General features: G+C 42.5%; 1 protein-coding gene and 1 long non-coding RNA gene across 4 annotated transcripts in view; one reads left to right on the top strand and one right to left on the bottom strand.

Moving 5' to 3' along the window:
• Positions 1 to 20443, top strand: part of IQGAP1 (IQ motif containing GTPase activating protein 1) — a 76844-nt gene extending 56401 nt beyond the window's left edge. For all 3 annotated transcript variants that reach the window (XM_085301574.1, XM_085301575.1, XM_085301576.1), the window contains exons 24-38: positions 818 to 973; positions 1134 to 1297; positions 2528 to 2752; positions 3877 to 4017; positions 4112 to 4196; positions 6450 to 6682; positions 7468 to 7600; positions 7946 to 8048; positions 9535 to 9670; positions 11529 to 11616; positions 12066 to 12278; positions 13356 to 13522; positions 15141 to 15263; positions 16189 to 16297; positions 17970 to 20443. In XM_085301574.1, the coding sequence (XP_085157700.1) occupies positions 818 to 973; positions 1134 to 1297; positions 2528 to 2752; positions 3877 to 4017; positions 4112 to 4196; positions 6450 to 6682; positions 7468 to 7600; positions 7946 to 8048; positions 9535 to 9670; positions 11529 to 11616; positions 12066 to 12278; positions 13356 to 13522; positions 15141 to 15263; positions 16189 to 16297; positions 17970 to 18083 (2190 nt within the window). In that variant the 3' untranslated portion in view covers positions 18084 to 20443. The remainder of the gene's footprint in view (positions 1 to 817; positions 974 to 1133; positions 1298 to 2527; positions 2753 to 3876; positions 4018 to 4111; positions 4197 to 6449; positions 6683 to 7467; positions 7601 to 7945; positions 8049 to 9534; positions 9671 to 11528; positions 11617 to 12065; positions 12279 to 13355; positions 13523 to 15140; positions 15264 to 16188; positions 16298 to 17969) is intronic.
• On the bottom strand, positions 274 to 23925 carry LOC146597791 (uncharacterized). Its single transcript, XR_014895423.1, has 2 exons — positions 23772 to 23925; positions 274 to 3035 (listed from the first exon to the last, which is right to left on the bottom strand). It is a non-coding gene; the product is annotated as an uncharacterized LOC146597791 (long non-coding RNA).
• Between the last annotated feature and the right edge of the window lie 1035 nt (positions 23926 to 24960).

Below are 24960 nucleotides of genomic sequence, written 5' to 3' on the forward strand. Positions count from 1 at the left end.
TTGAAGGCTTTGAGAACTCTGCTTTGTTGTTCCTTTGTGGTTGAACAAGTGACACACAAGCTCGCACATTTTAGTTGCTCTTATTTTGGGATGCTGTAACAGAGAGAGAGAGATGATTTCCGAGGCAGGAGACATATGCCTGCTTTTAGGCTAAAGGAGGCCCAGTCTATCACTTGGCTGATGTAATTAATTCCACAGAAAAAGCGGAAAACAGTCTTCCCTCCCTCTCCCCCCTCCCCCCCCCACAAAAACAACAACAACGGAAAAGCAACCTCTTGCAGATACAGCAATGTCTTTATTCAAGCTGAAGTTCTAGTCAGCTTTTGATTTGGTCCTGGGCGGCATGACATGAATCTGGTCTCCATGTAAGATCTGGATTAGTTTAGTAAAATTTCATTTGTGATAGAGGCTGCACCTTTTGGGTAGGTGTCTGCAGTGAAAAGTACTATTGTTCACAGAGTATGTAGAGATAGTGAGGTAGCGGAATGTAGGACAGGATTTTGAGGGTTCAAGCCCAATTTAAAAGAAAACATTTTCAAACATCTTCAGGATGCTGTCAGCTCTGATACTAATTACTGTCAAGAGTGGCTAACCCTTCTGGGAGCACATGACAAATTCAGGAAGTCAGACATAAAGTACAAAGAAATCACTGACCTAACATATCATGCTCCACTTTAAAGGCATCGTGCATACCTTGACTCTACCTTTCCATATGCAAGAAAAGCGGGCTCTCAGATGCGACTGTTCTCACTGTTCTCCAGTACTGCATGTTACTAAATATTTAGAGTGAAAGCTATCCTGTATTCTTTCGTTCTAGGATGTTGTTTCTCATAGCAAAAAGCTTACCAAGAAGAACAAGGAACAGCTCTCTGACATGATGATGCTGAATAAACAAAGGGGAGGTCTGAAAGCTTTGAGCAAGGAGAAGAGAGAAAAGCTGGAAGCCTATCAACATCTGTTTTACTTACTTCAGGTACACAGCTTTTAATGCTGCTCTTAAAGCATTCAGTGACMTATTGTCTTAGAGGCTTATATGTTTTGGCCTAGTCCTTGCTTATGTGTTATATTTTTGAGCCATCTTAGTTCCCAGTGATAGTGGGGGAATGCACACTGAATTTTCCTTCTTGTTGCAGACTAATCCCACCTACTTGGCCAAGCTGATTTTTCAGATGCCTCAGAACAAATCCACAAAGTTCATGGATTCTGTGATCTTCACACTGTATAACTATGCATCCAACCAGAGAGAGGAATACCTGTTGTTGAGGCTTTTCCAAACAGCGTTGCAGGAAGAGATCAAGTATGTGGTARCATACAGTATAGCCTTGTTGTTGAATCAGTTCTGGGAATTTCTAGAACTAAGGCAGATTTCCCATGGTGTCTCATGCTAGTATGCAGATAATACTGAACTGACCATTCTTTCTGCTCTTTCCATTTCATATCTGTTCTTAATGCAATCTAGAAGGGAGGAGTTGAGTCTGTTCATTAAGGATGATGGCTCTTCACTGCAGTCAAGATTTTGCTACACAATAAGGCAATTTCCTTTGATATAATGCAAAGTCATCCTAAAATTCAGTCTAACCTCAATTCTCTAATGTTTGATTATAAAAACCTCTAATAAACTGCTCTTCTGTCTAGAGCAACTCAAGCTTTGCCAGCCAGGGAGAAAGCTGACAGTAAGCGTGTCTTTGTTTTTGTTTTTTTAACTAGATTTCCAAAAACTAATGATGAGGATACTGAAACCAAGAAGCTGTATTATTTGGTCATCTTATTGAATGTCAGTCTTAGGAAACCTGGCTATCCTTAGGTGCATTTTGTTTGGTCAGTTGAGCCTTAGGAGCTTGATGTTACATGACTGCAGTTCTTTATAATGCGGAGTTGCACAACTTGCTGAAGAACAATGTGTAGTAAAATTTGGGAGGACTATTCCTCTAACATTTCTTTAGAATGTGTTTTAACCATGAAGATAGTGTATGCCCCGAAGCAAGCAACAACTGCTGAAAGAGGGTGTTTTTTTCTTTTTTCTTTTTTTCTTTTTTTTTTCTTTTCTTCATGTTCGGAATGGTCTGGGGAAATGCAGATGCTTTTTTCTCTGCTACTATATTCCCTGGGGTGGAATACTAGGAATGGCTTTTGTTGGTGTAGCTTACTTATTTTGAGTACTGGAAGAAACGTACAGTTCTTTTTCTTCTCTCTACATCAACCGCTCTCTGTTACCTTTGTGTTTTTGAATCACATTGTCAAATGGAGTGTACAATTGGATTATAATTAATTGACATCAGGCTGGCTACTGGCAGACTATGTTGCAATTCCCAAGCAAAAGGCATAAGTTCCTTATCTCATCTATTTTGAAAAATATTCCAATATTACTCTTATACAGTGTTGCAGATTATTGCTGTATAAAGATTTTAGTACAAATGCATGTTTCCTGATGGTAACACTGTAACACTTTCCTTTATGCTGAGAAGTCTATGTATAACAGATAGAATTATGTGTACTTCATATTTCATTCAGATTCTTTCTTCTGCAGATCAAAAGTAGATCAAATACATGAGATTGTGACTGGGAATCCTACCGTTATTAAAATGGTGGTGAGTTTCAACCGTGGTGCCCGTGGTCAGAATGCCTTGAGGCAGATCCTGGCACCGGTTGTGAAGGAAATCATTGATGACAAATCACTCAATATCAAAACTGATCCTGTGGATATTTACAAGTCTTGGGTTAACCAGATGGAGTCTCAAACTGGTGAGGCCAGGTATGAGAACCGTTACTATTATGTTTTTCTAAACATTTCTCGGCTCCTTTGCGCTGCTCTGCTAATCCTCTCAGACTATTCTTGGCTTCGCTGCATGCATCTGTCCAGCTGATACTGGCTTTTTCTCCTCGAATCAGCTTTCATCAGAGAGTGAGAAAGATCATGTTTTGACAGTGGTGCCGAGGGTGTTGGAAGATCTCATTAGGAAATGGAAGAGAAAATGCTCTTTGTTTGTGCACTGAACTGTGCTGAATTGAACGTTAGCTGTGAGAGGCCATGTAACCTAGAAGAGATCACGGGAGAAAAAGTACTTGGGAATCAGTTCCATATTAGCCCTTCTTCTTTTCTTATATACCCTGTGCAAGCTTTAAATACTATCTGCAAGCATACAAAGCCTCCTTTATTGGAGCAAAAGCACAATATTGAAATTCTTAGTCCTAACATCTTTCAAATTCATGTCAGCTGCTGATGAGAATTAGATTGCAGGACCTCTGTGTGCTAGATGATTTTTGCTTATTTGTTCAAGAGAGTTGTTCTGGATTCTTTACTTCAATGCATGAGACTGTGCTAAATCTTGAGGATTCTCTCTTTTTTTAATTTTTTTTTAAATGCACTTAAAAAAAACCATACAAAATGAAGTAAATTTAGCTTACAGAAAAAACATACCCACTTATTTGGCACCACTTCCTGCAGATAGCAGGTGATGTCAGTTTTTCTAGAAATTGCTTTAACTTGTGGTTTATACCCAAGTTTTTATCAGCTCAATGTTGAAATGAGTAGTTTGCTGTTTCACTGACTTTTATGTAGCCTGAAACACTACATGCCGCAGACAGCACCTTTTTTTGCCTGGACTGTATGTCTTTATGCAGTACAAAAGGTAGAATTTTGAGTTAGCTGAGTCTTTTCTAACAACGTCCAGTGCAAGGCAAGCAGCAAAAGTAAAAGCAAGAAATCTTCAACTCTTGTAGTGCCTAAAATGTGGATTGAAGGCAATGCTCAGCCCTTGGCAACCAAGTGAATGTAAGCTAGTTTGTTTCTGTTTCTACCTAGAAATTCTGTCTAGCTCTGTTTCTGAAAAATGCTGGCCTGACAAATACTTCATAGGTTTGATCTTTTTCAAATAGCAAACTGCCATATGATGTTACACCTGAACAAGCGCTAACTCATGAAGAGGTGAGGACGCGCCTGGATGCCTCAATCAGAAACATGAGGACAGTGACGGACAAATTCCTGTCTGCTATTGTTAGTTCAGTGGATAAAATCCCGTGAGTCTGGTGTACTGCAGTACTGTTCTGAAGAAATTGCTGATGTAATAAAAATGCTAGCAACAGTTTTATTTGCCTTTTCTTTCTTCCAAAGTTATGGAATGCGCTTCATTGCCAAAGTGCTAAAAGACTCTCTGCATGAGAAATTCCCTGATGCTGGTGAGGATGAACTTCTGAAGGTAAGGACCTGAACACCTTTGGGAATAACTGCCAGCAGCTTGGCTGTGGCAAGGGTATCCTGTTCTTCGCCTGTGTACATGCGCATGCACACACATGTGTATAGGAGTGTATGTACAGCTGTATATATTACTTTTTAACTTATGTAAAATGTTTCACATTGGGTGTTTGACTGTTAGCTTCATATACAACACCTGAGATGTAATACAGTGCTCAAAAGGAGGCATTCTCTTGCTTCTGCTTTGCTTGTAATATTTTGTATATTTGGTCCTTTAGGTTTCTGGACTTGGGGTACTCTTGCTTCTAGGAAGTAAACCTTGTTTTTGCTGGAGTGATCACAGCTAGCTGGTCTTTTCTTAAAGAGACAATGTCAAGTAAAAAAACTCTGTACTAAAAATTCTGATGTTCCTAATTCCCATACTTTGTAACAGTCCTGAACATTTAAACAGCAACAATTGCTCATGATTTCTAGTCCATTTTGTATTTTGCATTCCAGTATGTTTGGAGAACTAGAAGTATGCTCAGAGTAGGCACTCAAATGAGTATAGCTTTTTGGTTTTCACTGAAATTTCTTTCCTTTTCTCCCCCCCCCCCTTTTTTTTAATAGCTTTTTGTAATCATGGAGGCCTTTATGTCCATAAATCCTTTGCTTGTTAATTAAATAAACTTTTTATCTTAGAATACTTGACAATGTCTCTTTAAACTTTTCTGCCCTCTACTTCATTAAATTATATTTACCAATCTGAATGCTGTTTTCTTCTCTCTTCTAGTTCTGTGCTTTCCCATTCTGAGGCATCGATTCTTTCTATGCAGGTGAATTAATTTTTTCCATCTGTAAATTTAGGTGGAAAACTGCATTTTTCATTAGTCCTTGTGGAAACAGTGTAACTGTCCACAGGAAAATCAAAACTGCAGTGTGTGCAATGAGTACAAGTAAATTTTTAGGAACAAAAGCTACCTGTGTAGTACCTTTTGTTCTGTTCTCCCATCCCCTAAGTTTGGATGTTATTAATATGATTTTTCTCACAGATGCATTTTCTTATTGCCTTCTGTGAAACAGCTTTGACTGCTGTAATCCTGTGACATAACCTGAGGGAGTACAACAGTGTTTTGAATGAAATAGTTATCAAAAAGCTGATCTCTGAAAGTGCTTAATAATTTTCTCCACTGTCTAGTAGGGGCTAGGTTGTTTTATCTTTGCTTTCAGCTGTTGTTCAGAYCCTTGATCTCTTCTGTACATTTAAGTCACTTGGAAAGCAGGAGAAGCCAAGATTCTGTGGCCTAGCCATCTACAGATTTCTGTGAACAACCAGAAAATATTAGAGCACAGTATGAGAATTGTTGTTTTACAACAGCATGGTGTATTAATTCCTTTTTGTTGCTAGAATAACTTTTGCAAAGTATCAAATAAAGGTTTGAAGTATATTTGTGAGCATATGGATGGTATGACATCCTTATTTTTGGTTCTTTGACATTTACTGCTGCTCACATTTAACTAAGTAAATTGAATTTTGAAATGTCAAATATCACTGATCTTTTGTGCTTCTGCATTTATCATCTCTGGATTAAATGGTTTCTCAGTTACACTAGCTTCTTTTTAACTGGGGGACTGTGTCTGAAATTGTTGCTGGCTTCCTGAGTTATTTTGAAAAAGAAAAGGGGTTTGGAGAAAGAATGGAAAACAGCCACTAGTTTTCTCAGTTTGGCTCCTTGTTTTGCCATGCTTCACCATTTTTGCTTTATTGGAGATGGCGGCCTGTTTTGCACACTTCTCCAAGAATTAGCTCTTGTTTTATATTTGGACTACAATCTTAGCTTCCTCTGTCTGTACAGTCATTGTTCTGCCCTCTGTCAGACTAACTCATTTCTGTTTAATTCCCATGGTAAATTTTCTCATGATCACGTAAGTAGTGCGTTGATAACTTGATAATATCTCCTGTCCATACATTTTATAGATTAAAAATTTAAATCTTTATACATAGGCATATCTGTAGCCTTATATTCCTGTAGCTAGTCATGCTCGTTTTTCCCTCTTTGTGATTAACATCCTACTGCATCTTAATCTTCTTTACGCTGTAGATTCTTGGGATAGCATATGCTTGTATTTGACAGGACAGTCGAACTTTAATCTTGAAATGGGCCTACAGCTTGCACAAAAATAATTAATCAAAGCACAGTCAGAATAGTTTCAGGAAAATGTAGTTGTGATCTATACCTCTGTTTATTGACATGTTTCTCTACTCAACTTTTCCCAGATTGTTGGCAACTTACTCTATTATCGCTACATGAATCCGGCCATTGTTGCACCAGATGCGTTTGACATCATTGATCTTTCAGCTGGAGGTCAGCTGACTACAGATCAACGCAGAAACCTTGGTTCCATTGCAAAGATGTTACAGCATGCTGCATCCAATAAGATGTTCATGGGAGACAATGCGCATCTAAGCATCATTAATGAATACCTTTCACAGTCGTATCAGAAATTCAGGTAGAAGACTGCAACTAAGTCGGGAGGTTTGACAGGGATAATAATAATAAATTGTAAATATAACTTCCATCTCTGTTAAATAAGTAGCCTATTGAAAATAAGAGTTTGCACTCCCAGAGTTACATAAACATCGGTGACAATGGCAAATACAACGCGTACCCAGAATTCACAAACCATGCGTAGTGTATTAATGAGATTGCCAAGTCAAGTATTCTGATTTATGACAAGTCAATATTAAGGTTGACTTTCTCTGTATTTATCGTGATACTATGGACATAGACAGCTAATACGGACATACCCCATTCTTTTTTCCTGTATGAACCCTGCCTTCATGTAAAAGCTAACTGGTGCTCAGAAATTGAAGAGGGTTGGTGTTTTGCTGTTTATGTAGTAAAATCAGCTGTTCATTCCAGAACTCTTGTTTTCAACCTTTCATGTTTTGTAATAAGGAAAACCAAAGGCAGCTGGGAGCAGGGTGGGGGAAGGGGGGAAGGAGGAGTTGTTCTTGCACTGAAGGCAGGAGGATGCGTGAACAGAGTCCCTTGAGTCACAGACCTGTGCTGTGGATGCTGAAAATGAGCGAATGTCAACATGCTCAATGACAATAATTAAATTTTTGAGTTTACTTTGTGGTACACTAAAGTCGACAAATTGTAGCATGCTGTGATGTACAGAAGATTATAGAACAGTGGTTTTGCTTGGGATTGTCACAGGGAGTTAATGCTCTTGATATGTCATGTGACTCATAGAGTTATACTGATTCTTTTCTCCTCCTTTTTTCAAAGACGTTTTTTTCAGGCTGCCTGTGAGGTCCCTGAATTGCAAGATAAATTTAATATTGATGAATATTCTGACTTAGTTACTCTCACTAAACCAATTATTTATATTTCCATTGGTGAAATCATCAATACACATACTGTAAGTATGCATTGGTTACATTTGCTCTTTATAAGCAATGCTCACAAAGAAAATTCTACTTTTGAGTTGAAACCCAGGTTACCAAATTTAAAGGTGAAAACTGTCATTAGTGTGTAAAAGCTTGTCAGTTTATAGAATTCAGTAATTTCCTTATGATTTTTTCTAAGTTGTTTTGAAAGTGTGTAAGTATATAATAACGTATATGATAATGTTGATATTGCTGCTTTGGACTGGGATGAAATAAGGTCTCTTTCTAAAAGAAACCAGCTCTGAGTGAGATCATTTCATTGGCTAGAAAAGGATCTGTGGTTAAAAAAAATAAACAAATTCTGTCTGTTCATCTAGTTGCTCTTAGACCATCAAGATGCAATTGCTCCAGAGCACAATGATCCGATCCATGAGTTGCTGGATGATCTGGGAGAGGTTCCTACAATTGAGTCCTTAATAGGTGATCTGTTTTATTTTACTTAAGAAATATGTGATATTGCCGTAAATGATCCAAAATACAGTAAAGAAGCTATATAAGGAGTCGTCATAGGTCATTTGAAAGCAGGTGCTCTAAGAGAGCAGCAACAAATTTTTTCGTTTGTTCTTTCTCACAACAGAATTTGTTACACTGGAAGAACAACCTCACTAGCCTCATTTCTTTCTGCCCCATTCTCCTCCACTTCCCTGAATTTCTAGAAGAAATAAATTTTGAAATGTTTTATTTCTTCCCGTATATTGGATCTCCCCGCTGTGCCCCAGCTTACTTGAAAGGATTTGTTCTTCATTCTAGAGATCTGTATTTGTAATGTAAAATACTTACATATATTACTGAACTTTGAAAGGAACGTGTGTTCCTATAAAGATCTTTGGTATGGTTGGTAGGGTAACTGCTTCCCTCCTATTCAATTATTTCTATACATTAATGAATATCTGATAAAGGAGAGAATTTTACCCTCTTCTAATGGAGGAGGAAGAAGCTAACACTACTGTTGCTAATCTGTGACAGTTTTCTGAAAACTGGATCTGACCCTACAGTTCACTGCTCCATGAGATGACAGACACTGGAAAGTCGCATGAGCTTTTCTCCTTCCTTGATTTTTCATGTTGCAGCTATTGGGAGCGTGAAGTCTGCCATTTGGGGATGTGGATGTTTTGGAGAAGATGGTTTGCCAGCAAAATGTTTACTTATAAATTGATTGATGAGAAAGGTTAGAGCCTTTTAAAGGAATGATTGTTTTCTTCCAAGCACTCATGAACAACAGAGGAAGGTGTTATCTGAGAGAACCTAGATTTTGAGTTTAACTAGAAAGCGCCCCTTCATTTCATTTTTCTTTATATACTGTATTGGTGTGGTTAATATTTCAGTTTTATCTTTTTCTAGCTCTCTGGAAAAGGGGGGCAAGTGGTTGGAAAAACACATCCTAACAAGTGTTCTGACAGAAAGCTCAGATACAATTAGAGCAGCTGAAATTCCTTTTGACAGGATAGTTTAGTTTGTTTAATAGAAGATTACAAGGTTGGTTTCTAATAAGCATTTTACTCTTTGCTTTAAAAATTCATTCTAATGATGACACGGGCAATAAAGCAGACTGATACTTCTATTTAACATATTTTTGGCTGGCCAGGTAGACTTCTCATTATAGAGAAAGAGAGGCTGAGATATAGTGTGCAAGATATACCCGTTTGTAAGGTCTACAGACTTGAGATTACTTGGTACCTTTCTCTGCGTGGCCCATTCATTGTCAGTTTTGTGAAGAAAAATCCTCTGACATATTCAAGATAATGTTTTAAAAATCCATTATTGGCATATGAAGTATCATTTTAACAGTGTGGGAAGCTCAGTGTTGTTTTTCTGTGGTCTGTTAAGTAGGAAAAATTACAAAGCTCTAGCAGTCAAGAATGTGAAGAATACAATCAAATGTATAACACCTTTTTCTACTTGGCAGGGGAAGGATCCGGCAATGTTAATGACCCCAACAAGGAAATGCTAGCAAAGACTGAAGTTTCTCTCACGCTCACTAATAAATTTGATGTGCCCGGTGATGAGAACGCAGAGATGGATGCAAGGACAATTCTGCTGAAGTAAGTGAGGGGTAACTGCCTGGCACATATCTCAGACAATGCGCAGGGTAGAAGCTGAATCTTTACAGCTAATCTGTATGTGAAAATAAAAGAATCGAAATTTAATTTAAGCTAAGGTGGGGCTGATACTCAGAATACAGTGAGTTTATAGCCATGTCCTTGAAATTCTGTGGCTGTTAAATTTGTTCTGTTTTGTTCTCTGTCATAGTAGAATTTAGCTTCCTTTAAAAGTTTTTGTTTTGGCTTTTGTTGTTGTTGTTGTTTTTTGCTGGTTCTGGAGGGGAAAACTGTCAGAAAAAAACTTCTGGATGTGAGTGAGACCAAAGCAGGCAAATTTACCTGTATGTGAATAATTCATAAAGGCTCTCTGAAGTAATTCATTGTGTTTATCACAATTTAACCCTGAAGTCTGCAGATCTAAAATTTAGATGTATTGATATTTGTGTTGCCTATATAATGCCTTATGCAAATATTTTTAATACAAAATGAGGAACATATGGAAAATCTGTGAGTAACCAAAAGTCTAGTACATATGAGTAATATTGTACTGTACTGCTAAATTAGCCAGTTCTTACAGAATTAGCTTCTTTCTATGTAGCTTTTCCCCTAATTGGGGAAAGTATCTCCTTCGGATATTTTTGCTGTTGCTATTGTCCTTTTTTTGGTTTATTTAATTGATGTGGTCCCCTTCTCTCTAGATTCTGTATTCCTCAAATCTGACTCTATCCAATGAAGCCTAATAGCTTTTTGGGAAAAGAAGCGATGTGAGCCTAATTGAAAGAGAGCAATGAACAGTCAGGATTTCATTATTACCAAACTCTTCATCTGGGAGGACTTAGTACTATTTCCTATCTCTTGGCCAGTTTTAAGCAAGCCCCTATTGCTGAGATGTGTAGAGCAGCTATCTGGCATTCAGTTGCATATTCACCTGCTCTGGTGAATACACATTCTTACTCAGATGCTAGATAGTTAAACTGAGAAGTCTTCAGGTTGGCTTATACTGAGTCTTGCCGGAGCAGTGACCTCCCGAAAGAAAATCACCCTTCCAAGAATAACTTACATTAACTGTGTTTCTCAAAAGATATATCAGTATTTTCCCCACCCACCAAAAGAATCTAACACTGATTACAACAGAAAAGATTTTGGGCCTGTGCCTGTAGTAATCAAAGATATTGATGATAAAGAAAGGTGTTGACAGACTTTGTGTGATGCCAGAAATAATGACAACCTCACTACAAAGTATTGAAAGTACGCTTTGGTTTCATCATCTGCTTCAGGGACAGATTGCATCGGACTGGGCACTGATTGTGATTAAATCGTAACCGAGGTCAAGGAACAACACTGTCTTGCTCCAGATTGGAGACAGATACCCAGTTGGGCTCAGTTACTCTATAAGTAAAAAAAAATAGTCCCTATGGAGATGTTTGATACCTATTACAAAGCACTAAAGTGCACTTATGGATAGGTATTATTTTAGACTTTTTCTGGCTACATGAGATTGCTGTTTCTGCTACCTGTTCTGCCTTTCACCTTAGAATTGCAGCCTCTGTGGTCCAGATAGCAGTACTGGGGCTGCCTTGGAATATAGAGGGTAATGTCCCCAGTGCTTATGAAGGTGCTGGGGAGCAAACCTGTGTACTGCATAAGAGCACCTCGCAGGGAACTAGTTTCTGAAAAGTAATTTACTTTTTGACACTGAGTTATCAGGGATCTGGTCTGGTTTATGATAGGCCAAGTGTGAATCCAGTGAAAATGTGACTAGAGAAATTGGTGATGCTTTGTCATTGTTGCAAAGCAAGAATATTGAAGGTCTTTCAGCCTTAAATGTTCTCGCCTATTCTCCTTGATTTCTTTGCAGTACAAAGCGTTTAATTGTTGATGTAATCCGCTTCCAACCAGGAGAAACCCTGACTGAAATCTTAGAAACTCCAGCTACTTCAGAGCAAGTATGAAGAATTTGCTTCCTTACGTTCTTTTTGGACTGAGAAATTATTGTCTATCCAGACATATGCGGGTATACTTGGGAATCTGCATCGAAGCCTAGAGGTTGTGTATTACAGTGGGGCTGTGACATGTTGATGATGGAAATGCGTGTCTCAACGATGGGAAGGGAATATAATGGAAATACATTGTATGCATAAACTTAACATTTTTGATAGCTGCTAAATGTCTGTCTGTCTGTCTATCTAGAAGGCTGTTTTAAACAGCAGGTAGGCTAGTGCTGGTTCCTATGCATGAATGCATTTGCCAAAAATGCATTCACTGGCTTCAGTAAAGGAATAACTGAACAAAATTTTCTATCCTGTGTTATGCTGGAAGTCAGAGTGGTTCCCAGTCACCTTAAAATCAATCTGTTTGTGAACTTGTAGCTTTGTTGCTTTTTTTTTCCCCCTAGGAAGCAGAGCATCAAAGAGCTATGCAGAAACGGGCCATTCGTGATGCTAAAACTCCTGATAAGATGAAAAAGTCTATATCCGTAAAGGAAGACAGCAATTTAAATCTTCAAGAAAAAAAAGAGAAAATCAAGACAGGCTTGAAGAAGCTGACAGAACTGGGGACTGTGAATGCAGAAAATAAGTACCAGGAACTAATCAATGATATTGCAAAGGTATTTCCATCAGTGGTTTCCTAGTAGTCGTGATTATGTTTTTCCACAATTTGCAGTGTTGTGAAACTAGTCTATGGAGTTTTCAGGAGTAAGTTTTGCATTAGTTACTTTAGAAACATGAAACATACTTCTTTGTTGCTGAGTTTTCACCTCTTTGTGTTTAGAAAGTCATTTATCTTAATGAGAAATTCGTATCTTCTCAAATGCTTGTGCTGGTAGGATCTCGGGCACTTTATAAGGAAAAATACTGTGGCTTGGGGGAAACCCTAATCTGTTGAGGTTTTTTTTCCYCCCCCTATTGCTGTTCACTAGTTTAAATAGTGCCTCTACAAACTTAGTCACACAAGAAAACCTTGCACATAACTTAAAAGAAATCCTAAGCAGTATTTGTATTTAAACATACCCATCCAACAATTCCTAAAATGCAAAGCAGGAGACAAAAAAATCTTTCAAAATTGGTATCATACTGTTGTTCATTACTATGGCGAGGATGTATTTTGTACCACAAATTCACTGAAGTAATGTGTGAGAAAGATTATGTACATAACATGACTTCTAAAGGTGATTATTTATTTATGTTGGAATCAATCATCAAGTAGTTAATAAGCATCAGAAAAGAAAAAGGAAGTTGATTTGACTGTGTGACACTTTTTTGCTCAGTTATTAATGTAACATATGCTTTAAAATGGCTGGCTGACAAAGAAAGATGAGGAAATTTTGTGCGTTGGTATGATTATAGCGTTTGTAGGATTTCTTTTTTACCCAGAGAAGGTAGAAGTTGACGCAACCCTTAGATTCCCCTACTGCTAGTGCCCGCTCTAGTCACTGCAACTCTGGCAGCATCTAAGTTGGAGAAAGCAAAAACGCATTCAAATAAACTGCTGTGGGGAGTTGGTTAGTTCCATAAATAGTCAACACACAGAAGAGGTGGTGACGCTTAAACTGGGGCAAGTATGACTGGGGAATCTCGCTACAGCTTGTAGCCTAAAGCAAGGCTAAGCCAAATCAAAATAGTGCATTTCAAATAGTCTGTCTCAATGTGCTGGGCAGTGGCTGCTAAGTCGTTCTGTGCTGTAGGATATCCGAAATCAGCGTAGATACCGTCAGAGAAGAAAGGCAGAGCTGGTGAAGCTGCAGCAGACGTACAGTGCCTTGAACTCCAAAGCTACCTTTTATGGGGAACAAGTGGATTATTACAAAAGCTACATCAAAACCTGCTTGGATAACCTGGCAAGCAAGGGCAAGTAAGTATCTTGGGACCTTGGAACTGTGGCTCTAGAAGCACTCCTTAAAGAATAAGGTTATATGTCAATGCTAAGAAGAATGGGACTGTCATCTGCTCAGAGGTTCTGGTCTAAGCACTTTACCAAACTAATGATCCTGCAGAAGGATCCTACCAATGGTGTGAAAATACCAGGGGGAGGGCAGTGCCCTGAATGAGGTCAAAAAGACATATTAAAATATTTTTTGTCCTTCTGGGAGAGGGGAACATAGAAGCAGGGGGAATAAAGTGAGGTGCCCAAATAACACATCTGCTGCTCAGTCTGTCCTGTCGTTCTTTCTAAAAGCAGAGAATGAAGCTAATCTAACTTTTAAGTTCTTTATTTTGATTACTTACAAGCATTGATTAAGATTTGTCTTATTTTTTGTCCTGAAATGAGTTATTTCAATGGAAGCCAATTCAGGTGCCGAGGTTTTCCTGACAAAAAGTGATATCTTCCTCCTAAATTCATCACTTCCTTTTGCTTTGACGGGCAGTGAACTGTTGTCCATTTTAGGGTGAGATTATTTGGGGGGGGGGGGGAAATGGGTTTGCGTGCCCTCTTGGAGGTGCCTATTTCTGGCAATTGGCCGTAGAGAAAGTTTAGCATATTCTCCTAATTTTCTGACAGCTGATGTAAGTGAGAGAAATCCCACTTTGTGTCATTCTGATATAAAGCAGCAGTTCCTTTGATGTTCTTCTGTTACATTTTTCATCTGAACATGCTGCAGAAAGAATTTTCTGTTTTGAAGAGATTTCAGAGGTGGCTTTTTGGCCCTTGTGAATTGTTACTGGAAAGGGTGAAGCATAGAGATGTGAAACAGGGGGATGTAGGGGAATTTAAGCCTGTAACTACTGGCATGATAAGCAGACCTACTTTAAAGTAGAACCTGAACTGTAAGATAGAATGGGTCTTTGTGTTTTCTCAAATAGACATGGAGAGAGTCGAACCCTAGGGCAGCAGTTAAGGATGGACAGTGAGGGAGAGATTAGTCTAACAGGTAAGGAGGACAACTGTAATGGTTTTCCCCTTGGACATGCAGTAGGAACACTGAGATTGAAGAGGAAGATTTTAAACAGTGTAAACCTGTCAGGGCCATAGGTCACGCGTAAGTATATCTGATGTGTGTAATTTTGGATCATCGAATTAATCAGCTACACTTATTTTTTTTAACTTCTGTTTGTGTAGAAGTTGCTGTTGCTGGTCCATTTTCAGAATACGAATAAAATGCCTTGTTTACCTTAAGAAGATTCACTTTTGCCTAATGATAAATGGAACTGCTTCCTATAAAGTACCATGTCTTTTATTTTCTTTTTTTTTTTTTTTTCCTCCTGTTGTGTAAGAGATTGGGGAAGTAGTAGGAAATTAAAGATTTCATGCATTAGGTGAGTCACGTGCTCCTGTTCTCATTTTCTAGCATACAAAGACATGGCTTTTGCCCCAGATAACATCCAAGCTACAAATGTGATGTAGGTGGATGATGTATTTCTTCTAGTCAGTTTATCAGCAGTGTTAGTTACAGTTTATTAGCTATACTGGTTCTAGCTACTTGCCCAAATTGGATTTCCCTACTCATTGACTCATTATCTATTTGTCACAGGGTCTCTAAGAAACCTCGAGAGATGAAAGGCAAAAATAGTAAAAAGATATCTCTAAAATATACGGCAGCTCGACTTCATGAGAAGGGAGTGCTATTAGAGATTGAAGACCTGCAAGTTAACCAGTGAGTTTCTCTTTAAAATCTACCCTTAAGAGGTAAGTAAGCTCTCTGGGGGAAGAGGGAAACAGGTATGTTAAATTCTGTTGTCTCTTACTTGTAACTTGCACAGACTTGAGGAACATAACCCCTTTGGGGGGCTGCAAGTAGTGTTTGTGTTCTATTGATCTTGATATTTRTCTGAGATCATGACAGATTGCTTTATGGTTGAACTCTTGAAATTCAGCATTGTTTGTAGCCTTAGCTATCAAAGCTGAACAAATTGTTTTAATTATCTAGGCTGGCATCCCTGTGTAGCAAGGGCCAGGAAACCTTACATAGTGATCTTTTTTCAGTTCTGTTATTTCTGGGTGAACTGAAGTGGATCTTTGATAGAGAGGTTTGGCAAAATTTAAAGATGATCGCTTCCCCTCTCTCCCCCCCACCCCCGCAGTCAGGGAAGGGTACCTCCTCAAGTGAATTAGTGAMTTGCTCCAATAGTTAGAACTCTCACTGTTGAAAAAAAAATCAACTTATTGTTAGTTTGGATTTGTCCAACTGCATTGTGTTAGCCTTGAGAATTTGTCATGTCTTTAGTGGAATATTTAAAAGCTACCTGCTTCAAGAATTTTTCCAACTCTGAATGCTGTTTTGTGCTTTGCACACTAAAGAGGGTGTTGATATGCAAGTGCTAAAGTATCCTGTTTCCTGTGATAGGATATTACTGCTTTCATAAAGATGTGCTCTGGTAGACATAGACTGTGTTTCCGTTCATTATTCTCCTGAGTCTGGTTTGGTTTTATGGTCTCATTCTAAATAGGGAGAGAGAATTAGAGTTAACAATGAGATTCTTGGAAATTTTTCTTCTGAGTTCACCTGGTGTATTCCCTTCTTGTTTCATTAGGAATTGTGTGTTCAGTAATGAACTGTTTCCATTTTTCAAATTTCATAGGTTTAAAAATGTGATATTTGAAATCAGTCCAACAGAGGAAGTAGGAGATTTTGAGGTAAAAGCAAAATTCATGGGAGTACAGATGGAAACCTTTATGTTACATTACCAGGTGAGAACTGTCCTGTTTAACATTGAAAATGTATGATCTGTAAGTTCTGTGGCTGCATGTGGCCGGCAAATACTTTTTCTGCTTGCCAGACACTATTGTAATATTAATCACATATTTTTCTGCCTGGGCAGTGTGAAAAATGCACTTGAAAACAACCCTTTTGCAGGCGAAACGGATGTAATGCAAGTGGGAGATTCAGACTAATTTGTTTGTTTCCTGATACCGATCTGTGTTCATAGTTACACACATCCACGCATGTGTGCGCTTCACAACTTTCCATTACAGCAAAGAGATCAGGAGTCTGCTGCAGTGGTCAGCTGGGCTTGGGCATGTTGGCTTCCGCCACTCATTGCGTACTGGTGTTTTTCCTGCCACCCTGCAGTTAACTGGCTTCTTTAGCTGCCCACTTCTTGGGAGTCCTCAGCTTTTAGTTACTCCAGGCCACTGGAAAAGGCACGCAGACCTAACTTTTTCCAAACAGTCTCCATTGTGCCTCCTACACTGGTACTGTTATGCCTGACGTCTCTGTCCACTCCTTCTACTTCTGGGTGTCCCCCAAAATTTGCTCCCTAGGCATCACTAGGTTTTTTGATCTCTAGTGCCTCAGGGGTCTTGAAATAGATTATGTGCAGGAGCGCTGTGCATCCTGATAAGTCTGTATCTCCTCTCCTTCACATGTTCCCTAATTGGCTGCTAGGAGGCACAGCTGCAGTGCATGTCCCCTATACGTGCTCAGAGGACTCTTCTAGTTCATTTCAGTTCTAATCTGTTGGAGCTGTTTGTGAACTTCTTGGTTCATTTGGTTACCCCAGGTCATTCACCCTTAATACATACAGATTGCTGTACCACTACTCCTCTGTAGCGCTGCTTTGCAGAAAATGCAAATGTTCTGAGAGCGGGGAATCTGCCTGCACTAATCCAAGTATAGCATTAACAATGGCATCAGTAAAAAGAGTTGCATTGTCGTTGTCAAAATTTTTATGGAAAACAGGAGTAGTAGTTTTATAATTACTTATTCCAGTGTCACCTAGACTGGACAGCAGCAGGAGACAGATTATTCCCTCCAGTAGCACTGGATGAACGCCTCCTCCAGTATTTGGTATTCAAGAGTGGGGCTGCTGACATAAGTCCACTGATGAGACAGATCAGGAGAGTCTTTTTGCTCCCCTCTCTGATGCATCACTGAATCAGCATTTTGTTTCTAGTCCTCGTGAAGGACTGCCTTAGATCGCAGTGCCCTAAACTGCCTCTGTAAGGCCTGTGGCCGCTCAGCTTTTTATAAAGTCATGCTGTGGAATATAATGTTTCACGGGTACCTAATATGGTTAGGCATATAGAGAAACGCGCTTTAAAAATTATGACGAACTTATGGCAATTGAGGAAGTGAAAAGCCTGGAGATATCTAGATTTGAAATTTGGCTTTCTTAGAACTGTTTTCTGCTCTCTTTCACAGTTTTCAATGAAACGTTTTCATAAACATTTAAAAAAGATGAAGATCTTTTGTCTTAGAGTGGTTTTAGCAGTGCTGGTAGATCTTTAAGCCACTCATTTTCCTAACTTATGCCATATATTTCATGAGATCGTCCTCAAAAGCCCCTTGTATCCTAGGGTCTTACAGATTCTTGATTAGCCCTGGAGGATTTCTCACTGATAAATGTATTTTCTTTGGTAGGATCTTTTGCAGCTGCAGTATGAAGGCGTTGCAGTCATGAAGTTGTTTGACAGAGCAAAAGTAAATGTCAACCTTCTGATCTTCCTTCTGAATAAGAAATTTTATGGGAAATAACTAACCTCTGCCAGCAAGTCTGTGAAAGAGGAGATAAAAGAAAAATCTGCACATCTTTTAACGTCTCCTCTAGCTCTCAGAATAGAGGACATTATCTTGAAAGGCTATAGCTATGTGTATCAATATATGCCCATGCCCTGCTAGAGTATATCATACGTATCATGAAGGAGGAATGAGAACCTCAGTGAATTGAGAGCCCTGACTGAGTCTGCAGGGAGTTGGTTTCTTCTGTCTTTATGATCTTTATCGTCTACTTTGAAAGTTCCTTGAGAGGAGGTTAATTTAGAATGTATTTTTACAGAGCACTGGGGATTAAACTAGTGTTAGAGTATACATACGGCATCTGTGTGCTTTATTTGCCTAAGCATGTGCTTTGTAAGGCTTGAATTCTTGTTGCTTGTATGAAGAGAAAGATGGCACTACAGAGCAATCGGTCTGCTTCTTTCTAAAAGCAAAAAAGGTTACAGATTGTATTCAAGTTTTGGTTATTCTCTTAACTGCAAGGAATGAAATAAAAAATGGTCAAGGTCTAGGTTACCCATTTGTACGTGAGCTTGTGGTGGTGGTGGCAGCCAAYTGCTGAAATAGAACCATTAGAGACTAGGGAATTGTTAAGTGTCAAGAATAGTCGCTGAATGATTCGTATATACGTACGATAGGCAGATAGAACAGTTTTAGTGGCTCATTTTTCTCAAATTTATTTCTCTTAATGACACTGTAATAATTTACAGGTGGCCCCTTACATAGAGGGACTGTGGAACGTATTTACTAGTGCATAAGGAGGGAGGGGGAAAGCCTTTTGGAGAATGGTAGGGAAATTTAAAAAATATGAAATGTTAATTTTCAGTGTTGCTTGCACAGCATTTGAAATATAAAAATTTGCTTTTGTTTCCAATTTAGAACAATGCTCCGTGTATCTGTATCTGATGCAATAAACGCTAGGCTCTTCCAGTAGAGTTGTCAAAGGAAGATGACTGTCTTAAGTAGGTCAGCTGTTAAAAAGTTTCAATTTGCTAGCTATACCTAAGCCCCCCCCCTTTTTTTAACTACTTAGTTTTTTTTTTTTTAATTCAGTTTTGGTGGTGGTGCTGGCTGTTCTGCCATATCCAACAGAAATGCAAATAGACTCATAAAAACATCCGGCCTTAAAATTGCTCGTAGGCTAAAGATGCTTGCCCCAGAAAGATACTCCACGCCACCACTTTTTAAGAATAAAAAAAGAAGAAATAAAAAGAAAAAAGGGCAAAAGATCTCTCTGAAATGCAAATTTTAAGTTACTCTTAGGTCACTTGTGCTATTCTTTCAGATAACTGGGTTTAGTTGAGCTGCCTTATCTCTCTGATCTGCACTGAGTTAGTAATGCCAGTTCAGATCTTTTTCTAATGAAAGCCACTCAGTATTTGAAATGCCGCATGTCTGAGGATAACTTTTCTGTAATCCTTTAAGAGTTAAATATGTATTTCAGCCTGGCAATGTCTAAATGTATTTAAATATATTTTAATACTGATGCATGTTACTCCCAGTACCAAAAATTCCTCCTTTTACATACCAAAACCAAGAAACATTGTGTAGATCATCTTCTGAAAGAGAGAAACCTTAGAATTGGATTTCTCTTCCAGTGGTATCTGAAGAGGAGGTGAGATTAGGAGTATGTCTTGCATAGATTTTTAGCTGTCTCTGAATTTGATGTATAACAGAAGGACTTAACTTTAATTCTTCGTATTGAGGATGATGAAAATCATAGTAGAACATTATGGAACGATCACTAAGGAAATACAGCTATACTCTGCAAGCTTTCAAACCACAAGAGATTAATCCCTACCCCTTGGAGGGAAGTAATAAAAAACAACACTTTCCAATGTCTGCTAAAACCCTTTAAACTATAACGCAAGAGAGGATGAGGTAACCCAAGGATGGGATGAGGTAATGAGGTGTTAGTAGTGGTCTTCTACTAATCAAGTATAGTACCCATGAGGAAAGCATCCTCACAGTTGCTTTACAAGATTTGCCTTATTGTCTACACATATCAAAAAATCAGGCTTTTGGCAAAAATTAAAAAAAGAAACCAAATTGGTTGTTTGAAAATAATCATAAAAAAAATGGGAGTCTACTCATTTTAGCTGAGTAACAGTATGAAATGGTGGAGTTTTTTTAAAAAAAGAAAAGCTCTGATGAAATATGCAGTCTCAGCACTGAATATATGTATTTTGTAATTTATTGGTCGTTTAGCTTTGCTTACTCCCTTGCACCATTGTATTTACCATGGGAGTAACTAGAAATAGAAGGCATGTCTTCTTTCTTTGCTGGTAAAATTTGCCTTTGTAACTCACATCAAAATAAAAAAAAATCATTTGTCCCCACGGGTGCTATTATTTCAACTGTGATTGCAGGGGGGCAGTGGTGACCTGGCAGCAAAAGCCACAGAGCTCTACTTCTACTCCAGGAAGCATGACAGGGGCAACTGCCCCCATTGCACGGGGGAGTACCGGCAATCACAGGAAGGCTAAGTGGCTGCCATGAAAACTGAAGGGAGCAGCAGCCATGGTGGGCTGGACTGCCCATTCCCAGGATGTTGGAGAGCAGCAGCAAGGCTGCATGGCCTGTGCCCAGAGCACAGGCTCCCAGCAGCAAGGAGAGTGGGCAGCAGTGCACGTGTGAGCTGCCTGCCTGCAGAACCTCTCCGGAATCCCTGTGGCCCTCCATCTCCCTTTCTGGGTGCCTAAGAGTGCAATGTGGCAAATATGGACAGAAGGATAACGGAAGAGATTTTGAAGGAATATGAGGTATAAGCTCCTCATCCCTGACAAGGTCTCTGAGGGCTTCCTTCTCCTTTGGGGTCTCCCATGGGGAGACCCACACACAGTACCCAAGGCACTAGCACCCCACTGGGATGCAATTCCCAATGCCCAGGTTCCTGTGTGCAAATCCAACCCTCCCAAGAGCACAGTGAATGTCCCCTGCAAAGCAGCCCCCAAAATTCCCAGTTCCATAACCTTGCCCATCACCACCATCCCTAAAGTGACTGAACCCCTGCATCCTGCCTGAACAGTACAAATACTCCCAGTGCTGGCTGGGATGGCTTGTATACCTTATGTCCCATGCTCTGGCGGAGCGGGACAGATGCCCTGGCACTGCTGGTGGAGCTGCAGACTTCTCATGGACCTGGCACAGTCTCAGATACCACCAAGGTCCCCTCTGCAGCCCTATAGTACCCTTAGAAGATCCTTCTCAGCACTGTCCAGCTCTGTCCCAGTAAGAAAAGCACAAGGCAGCCCACAACTGCCCTTTATTCTCAATCAGCACAGATGTTTTTAGATTTGATTAAACAGGCAAGGCCCTGTCATATCGTCCTGCAGGCTGCTCAGTTCCAGCACTACTGTACCCTGGCATTACTCCCACAGGCATTGTACTGGACCAGGGTCCTCCTTGCCACTTTCACTGGGACTGTGGTGGCCTCACAAACCTCAAATATCCTCAAGCCCTGCCCCAGGACACCAAAATAGTGCCCCAAAATTCCTACTGGTCTTTATGCACACCAAACCCTTCCCCAAAACTCCCTCTGACTGCCAAACACCCTGCACTGACTGCCACACCAAAGGTCCTACTGCCTCCTCTCAAAACTGCTACAGGGTCCCCAAACACCCTCCAAGCCATGCCCTGGTGTCCCCAAGCACCCCTAAACTTGACCTGAGATATCCTAACCCTGCCCAGGGCCCCCAAAACAGACCCAGCCCCAGGGCTGGCAGAGGTGGGAGATGGGTAGCAGATCCAGGGTTCTCAGGGGGCACCCCCCTCCAGGGGCTCTGAAAGAGGAATACTGGTGCTGAGCAGGGGGACCCAGCATCTGGATGGTGGAGAGCAGAGACCATGGTGAGTCTCTGTTGCTCCTTCCCTCTCTCTGCTTGTCCCTCCCTGCTGCTCCTCCCTCCTTCTATCCTTCCACCCCAGTGCACTCCCACTCCCCCCATCCCCGCCTGCCTCTCCCGTGTCCATGCCTCCATCTCTGTCATGCTCTTCATCCCTCCACCTTTTCTCCCTCATCCCTCTCACAGTGGTTCTAGTTGTCCATCCCTTACAGCTTCATCCCTCTTCACCGCACCTCCCTCCCTCCTAGGGTTTGTGCATCCTTCCTGTCATCTACCTGGCTCTTCAGTCCTCTTTTTGTTTGCTTCACTCCCCAACCCATTGTCTATCTCCCCATCTTTGAGTTTTCCATTCCTCTGTCCAGCTCCCCTTTCCTGTTTCTCTTCCTCTGTCACATTTGCATCCCACTTTTCCTCTATTCTGCTCCTCGAGCGCAAACTTTCTGTCCAGCCCTCCATCCCTTTCAGTCCCTCTGTCTAGCTCCTTGTTCCTCTGTCCAGGTCTCTGTCCTTCTCTTCCTTTTTCCATTCCTTTGTCCAGCTCTTTATCCTTACCCTTCTTGTATCATCACTCTGCCCAGGTCCCTGTGCCTCTGCATGTCTCCCATCCCTTTCTCTTTCCAGGCCCCCCCCCCTTGTTCCATGTGCCTCCTTCATCTCTCTCCCCAACCCATCTCTATTCATTTCTCTTGCTGGATCCTATCCCTTTGCTCATTCTTCTCATGCCCCTCTAACCCCCCTTTCTCCACCCCCTCTATCCATTCCCTTTCTCTCTCCACAACCATTTATTTCCTCTGCCCATCCCTGTCTCTCCACCCATCCCTTCAGACCTGCTATGACCCTGACCCCAGAGAGTGATGGGGCTGGAGTAGTCAGAGCTTGGAGGATGACTGGTCTGCAGGTGCTGGAGCCAGTTGGGGAGGGGGTGTTCATGGGCTGCGAGGGTTTCTCGGGGAGTAATAAACGTGGGCTGCTGCAGGGGGTTCTGTGTGTGTCTGGGGGTAATAACGGTGTCTCCCCCCCTCCCCGGGTCCTTGTGTGCTGCAGGGCTGGGCAGAGGTTGGGTCCCGCTCCTAAGGGCTCCAGTCCGTCTTCCTCTGCTGTGTGCGCTTTTCTTCCCTCAGAGGAAGCAGCAACGCCAAAAAAAAGGGGGCGCTAAGCCCGCGGAGCTAAGGCTGAGCCGCGCATGGCGCCCAGGTTGGCGGGATTGTTTTTTGAGCGCACCGCACTGCGTACCGCAGCCCGACTCCAGTGCGTGATGTTGGCAGGCATGCGCCATGGCGCCGCAAACCTCACTGCTCCCCTGTGCTCTAAAGGTATTGCTGCAGAAGTGCTACGTATGCGCACTGGCACATCCATGCTCCTGCCGCGTGGTAACACCACGGTACTACAGCCCGGCGTCCCGCGCATGCGCTATGACTCCACCGGGGTCACTCCTGCCCTCACGTGATCGCAGTGCGGTACTGCAGCGAAGGGTCCGGCGCAAGCGCCCAGCGCTTATTTGCTCACTGCTGCTCTCCTGCGATCACAGTGCAGAGCTGCAGCAAGAATTCTACGGGTGCACAGCGGCTTCGTAGGCTCTCGTGTGACCACACCGTGTGCGCTACTACAGCCACTCGTCCTGCGCATGCGCCGTGGCGCCACCGGGCTTACGGCTGCCCTCCTCCTGTGAACGCACACGGCAGGGAAGTGTGCCGCGCGAGCGCCCTGGCGTCGCAGTACTCACAACAGCCCTCGTGTCACCAGAAGGCGGTACCACAACCCAATGTTCTGGAATATGGGCGCGGTCCCCGCTATGCTCCCTGTTGCTCTCCTGATAACGAACCTGTATCGCAGAAAAGGCTCCTGCTCCAGTATGCCCACAGAGCAGTACTTCGGCGGGACGGCTGGTCGCGGGAGGGGCCCCGGGCGGTATTGTGGGTCGAGACGGAACGGAATCGCCCTAGGGTCAAAGTAATTCGAGCGCGGCGAAGCACCCCCGCGGCATGCCGGGAGCGGTAGTCTTCCGGCACTGGGTTTCCGGGCGGCCATGTCTGTTTCGCGCGGCATGCCGGGAGCGGTAGTCTTCCGGCACCGGGCTTCCGGGCGGCCATGTCTGTTTCGCGCGGCATGCCGGGAGCGGTAGTCTTCCACACTGGGCTTCCGGGCGGCCATCTCGGTCGTCTGCCACCGAAACAACAGGCGCATGCGCACGGCGTTCCGCCGTGCTCCTTGTTGCCACCGCGTGTTCAACAGGCGGTATTGCACCAGAACGCGCCTGCCGCAGGCACACTTCGCTCCGCCGCGCTCACTGCTGCCCTCGCGTGTCCACAAGCCAGTACGGCCGCCGCGACCGGAGAATACGGCCGGCAGCCGTCGCACACGCGCACAGCGCCGCTCGCCGTGTTCACCGCTCCTCTCCGCTGTTTCGCTCACGGGTAAGCGCATGGGCCCTGCTCCTCGCCCTTTCCCGGCGCGCTCGGGCCGGTAGCGCAGAGAACTCTTCCTTATCGCTGCTTCCCGGGTGCCGCGGGGACAGACAGTGCCGTCCCGGAGCGGCTCCGCGCGACTCTCGCTCCGGGGCAGCCCCAGAGCTTGCCCGCTGATCGCCGCCGGTCTCTCGGGCACGGGCAGAGCAGCCTCGGGGCGAGCCCCGCGGGGCCGCAGTGGACTGCGGTTCGCACGCGGGAGCCGCCCGGGAGCAGCGCCGCGCCGCGAGCACGCGAGGGCGCCTCCCCAGGTCTCGCCTGCCCCCCCGCCCCGCTCCTCCTGGGTCTCGCCTGCCGCGCCCTCGGCCCAGCCCGCTGCGGCCGCAGCCGGCGCGGTGCTCGGACGCCGGGCGGCTGCTGCTGCTGCTCCGACTGCGCCGTGTTCACGGGCGGCGCCAGGGAGCAGTATGGCGGCGAGCAGGGGCGGAGCTTTCCCGCGGTGGCGGCGGCGGGTGAGGGCCGAGGCCGCCTGAGGTGGAGGATGTAGGGGCGGCCGTGAGGCGAGCGTGTCCCTTCGTGTGGCCGCGGGCTGCCACCTGTCCGCTG

This window comes from Rhea americana, unplaced genomic scaffold (genome assembly GCF_003343005.1).
Source record: "Rhea americana isolate MKP2758 unplaced genomic scaffold, rheAme1 scaffold_178, whole genome shotgun sequence".
In the NCBI taxonomy this organism is placed as follows: domain Eukaryota; kingdom Metazoa; phylum Chordata; class Aves; order Rheiformes; family Rheidae; genus Rhea; species Rhea americana.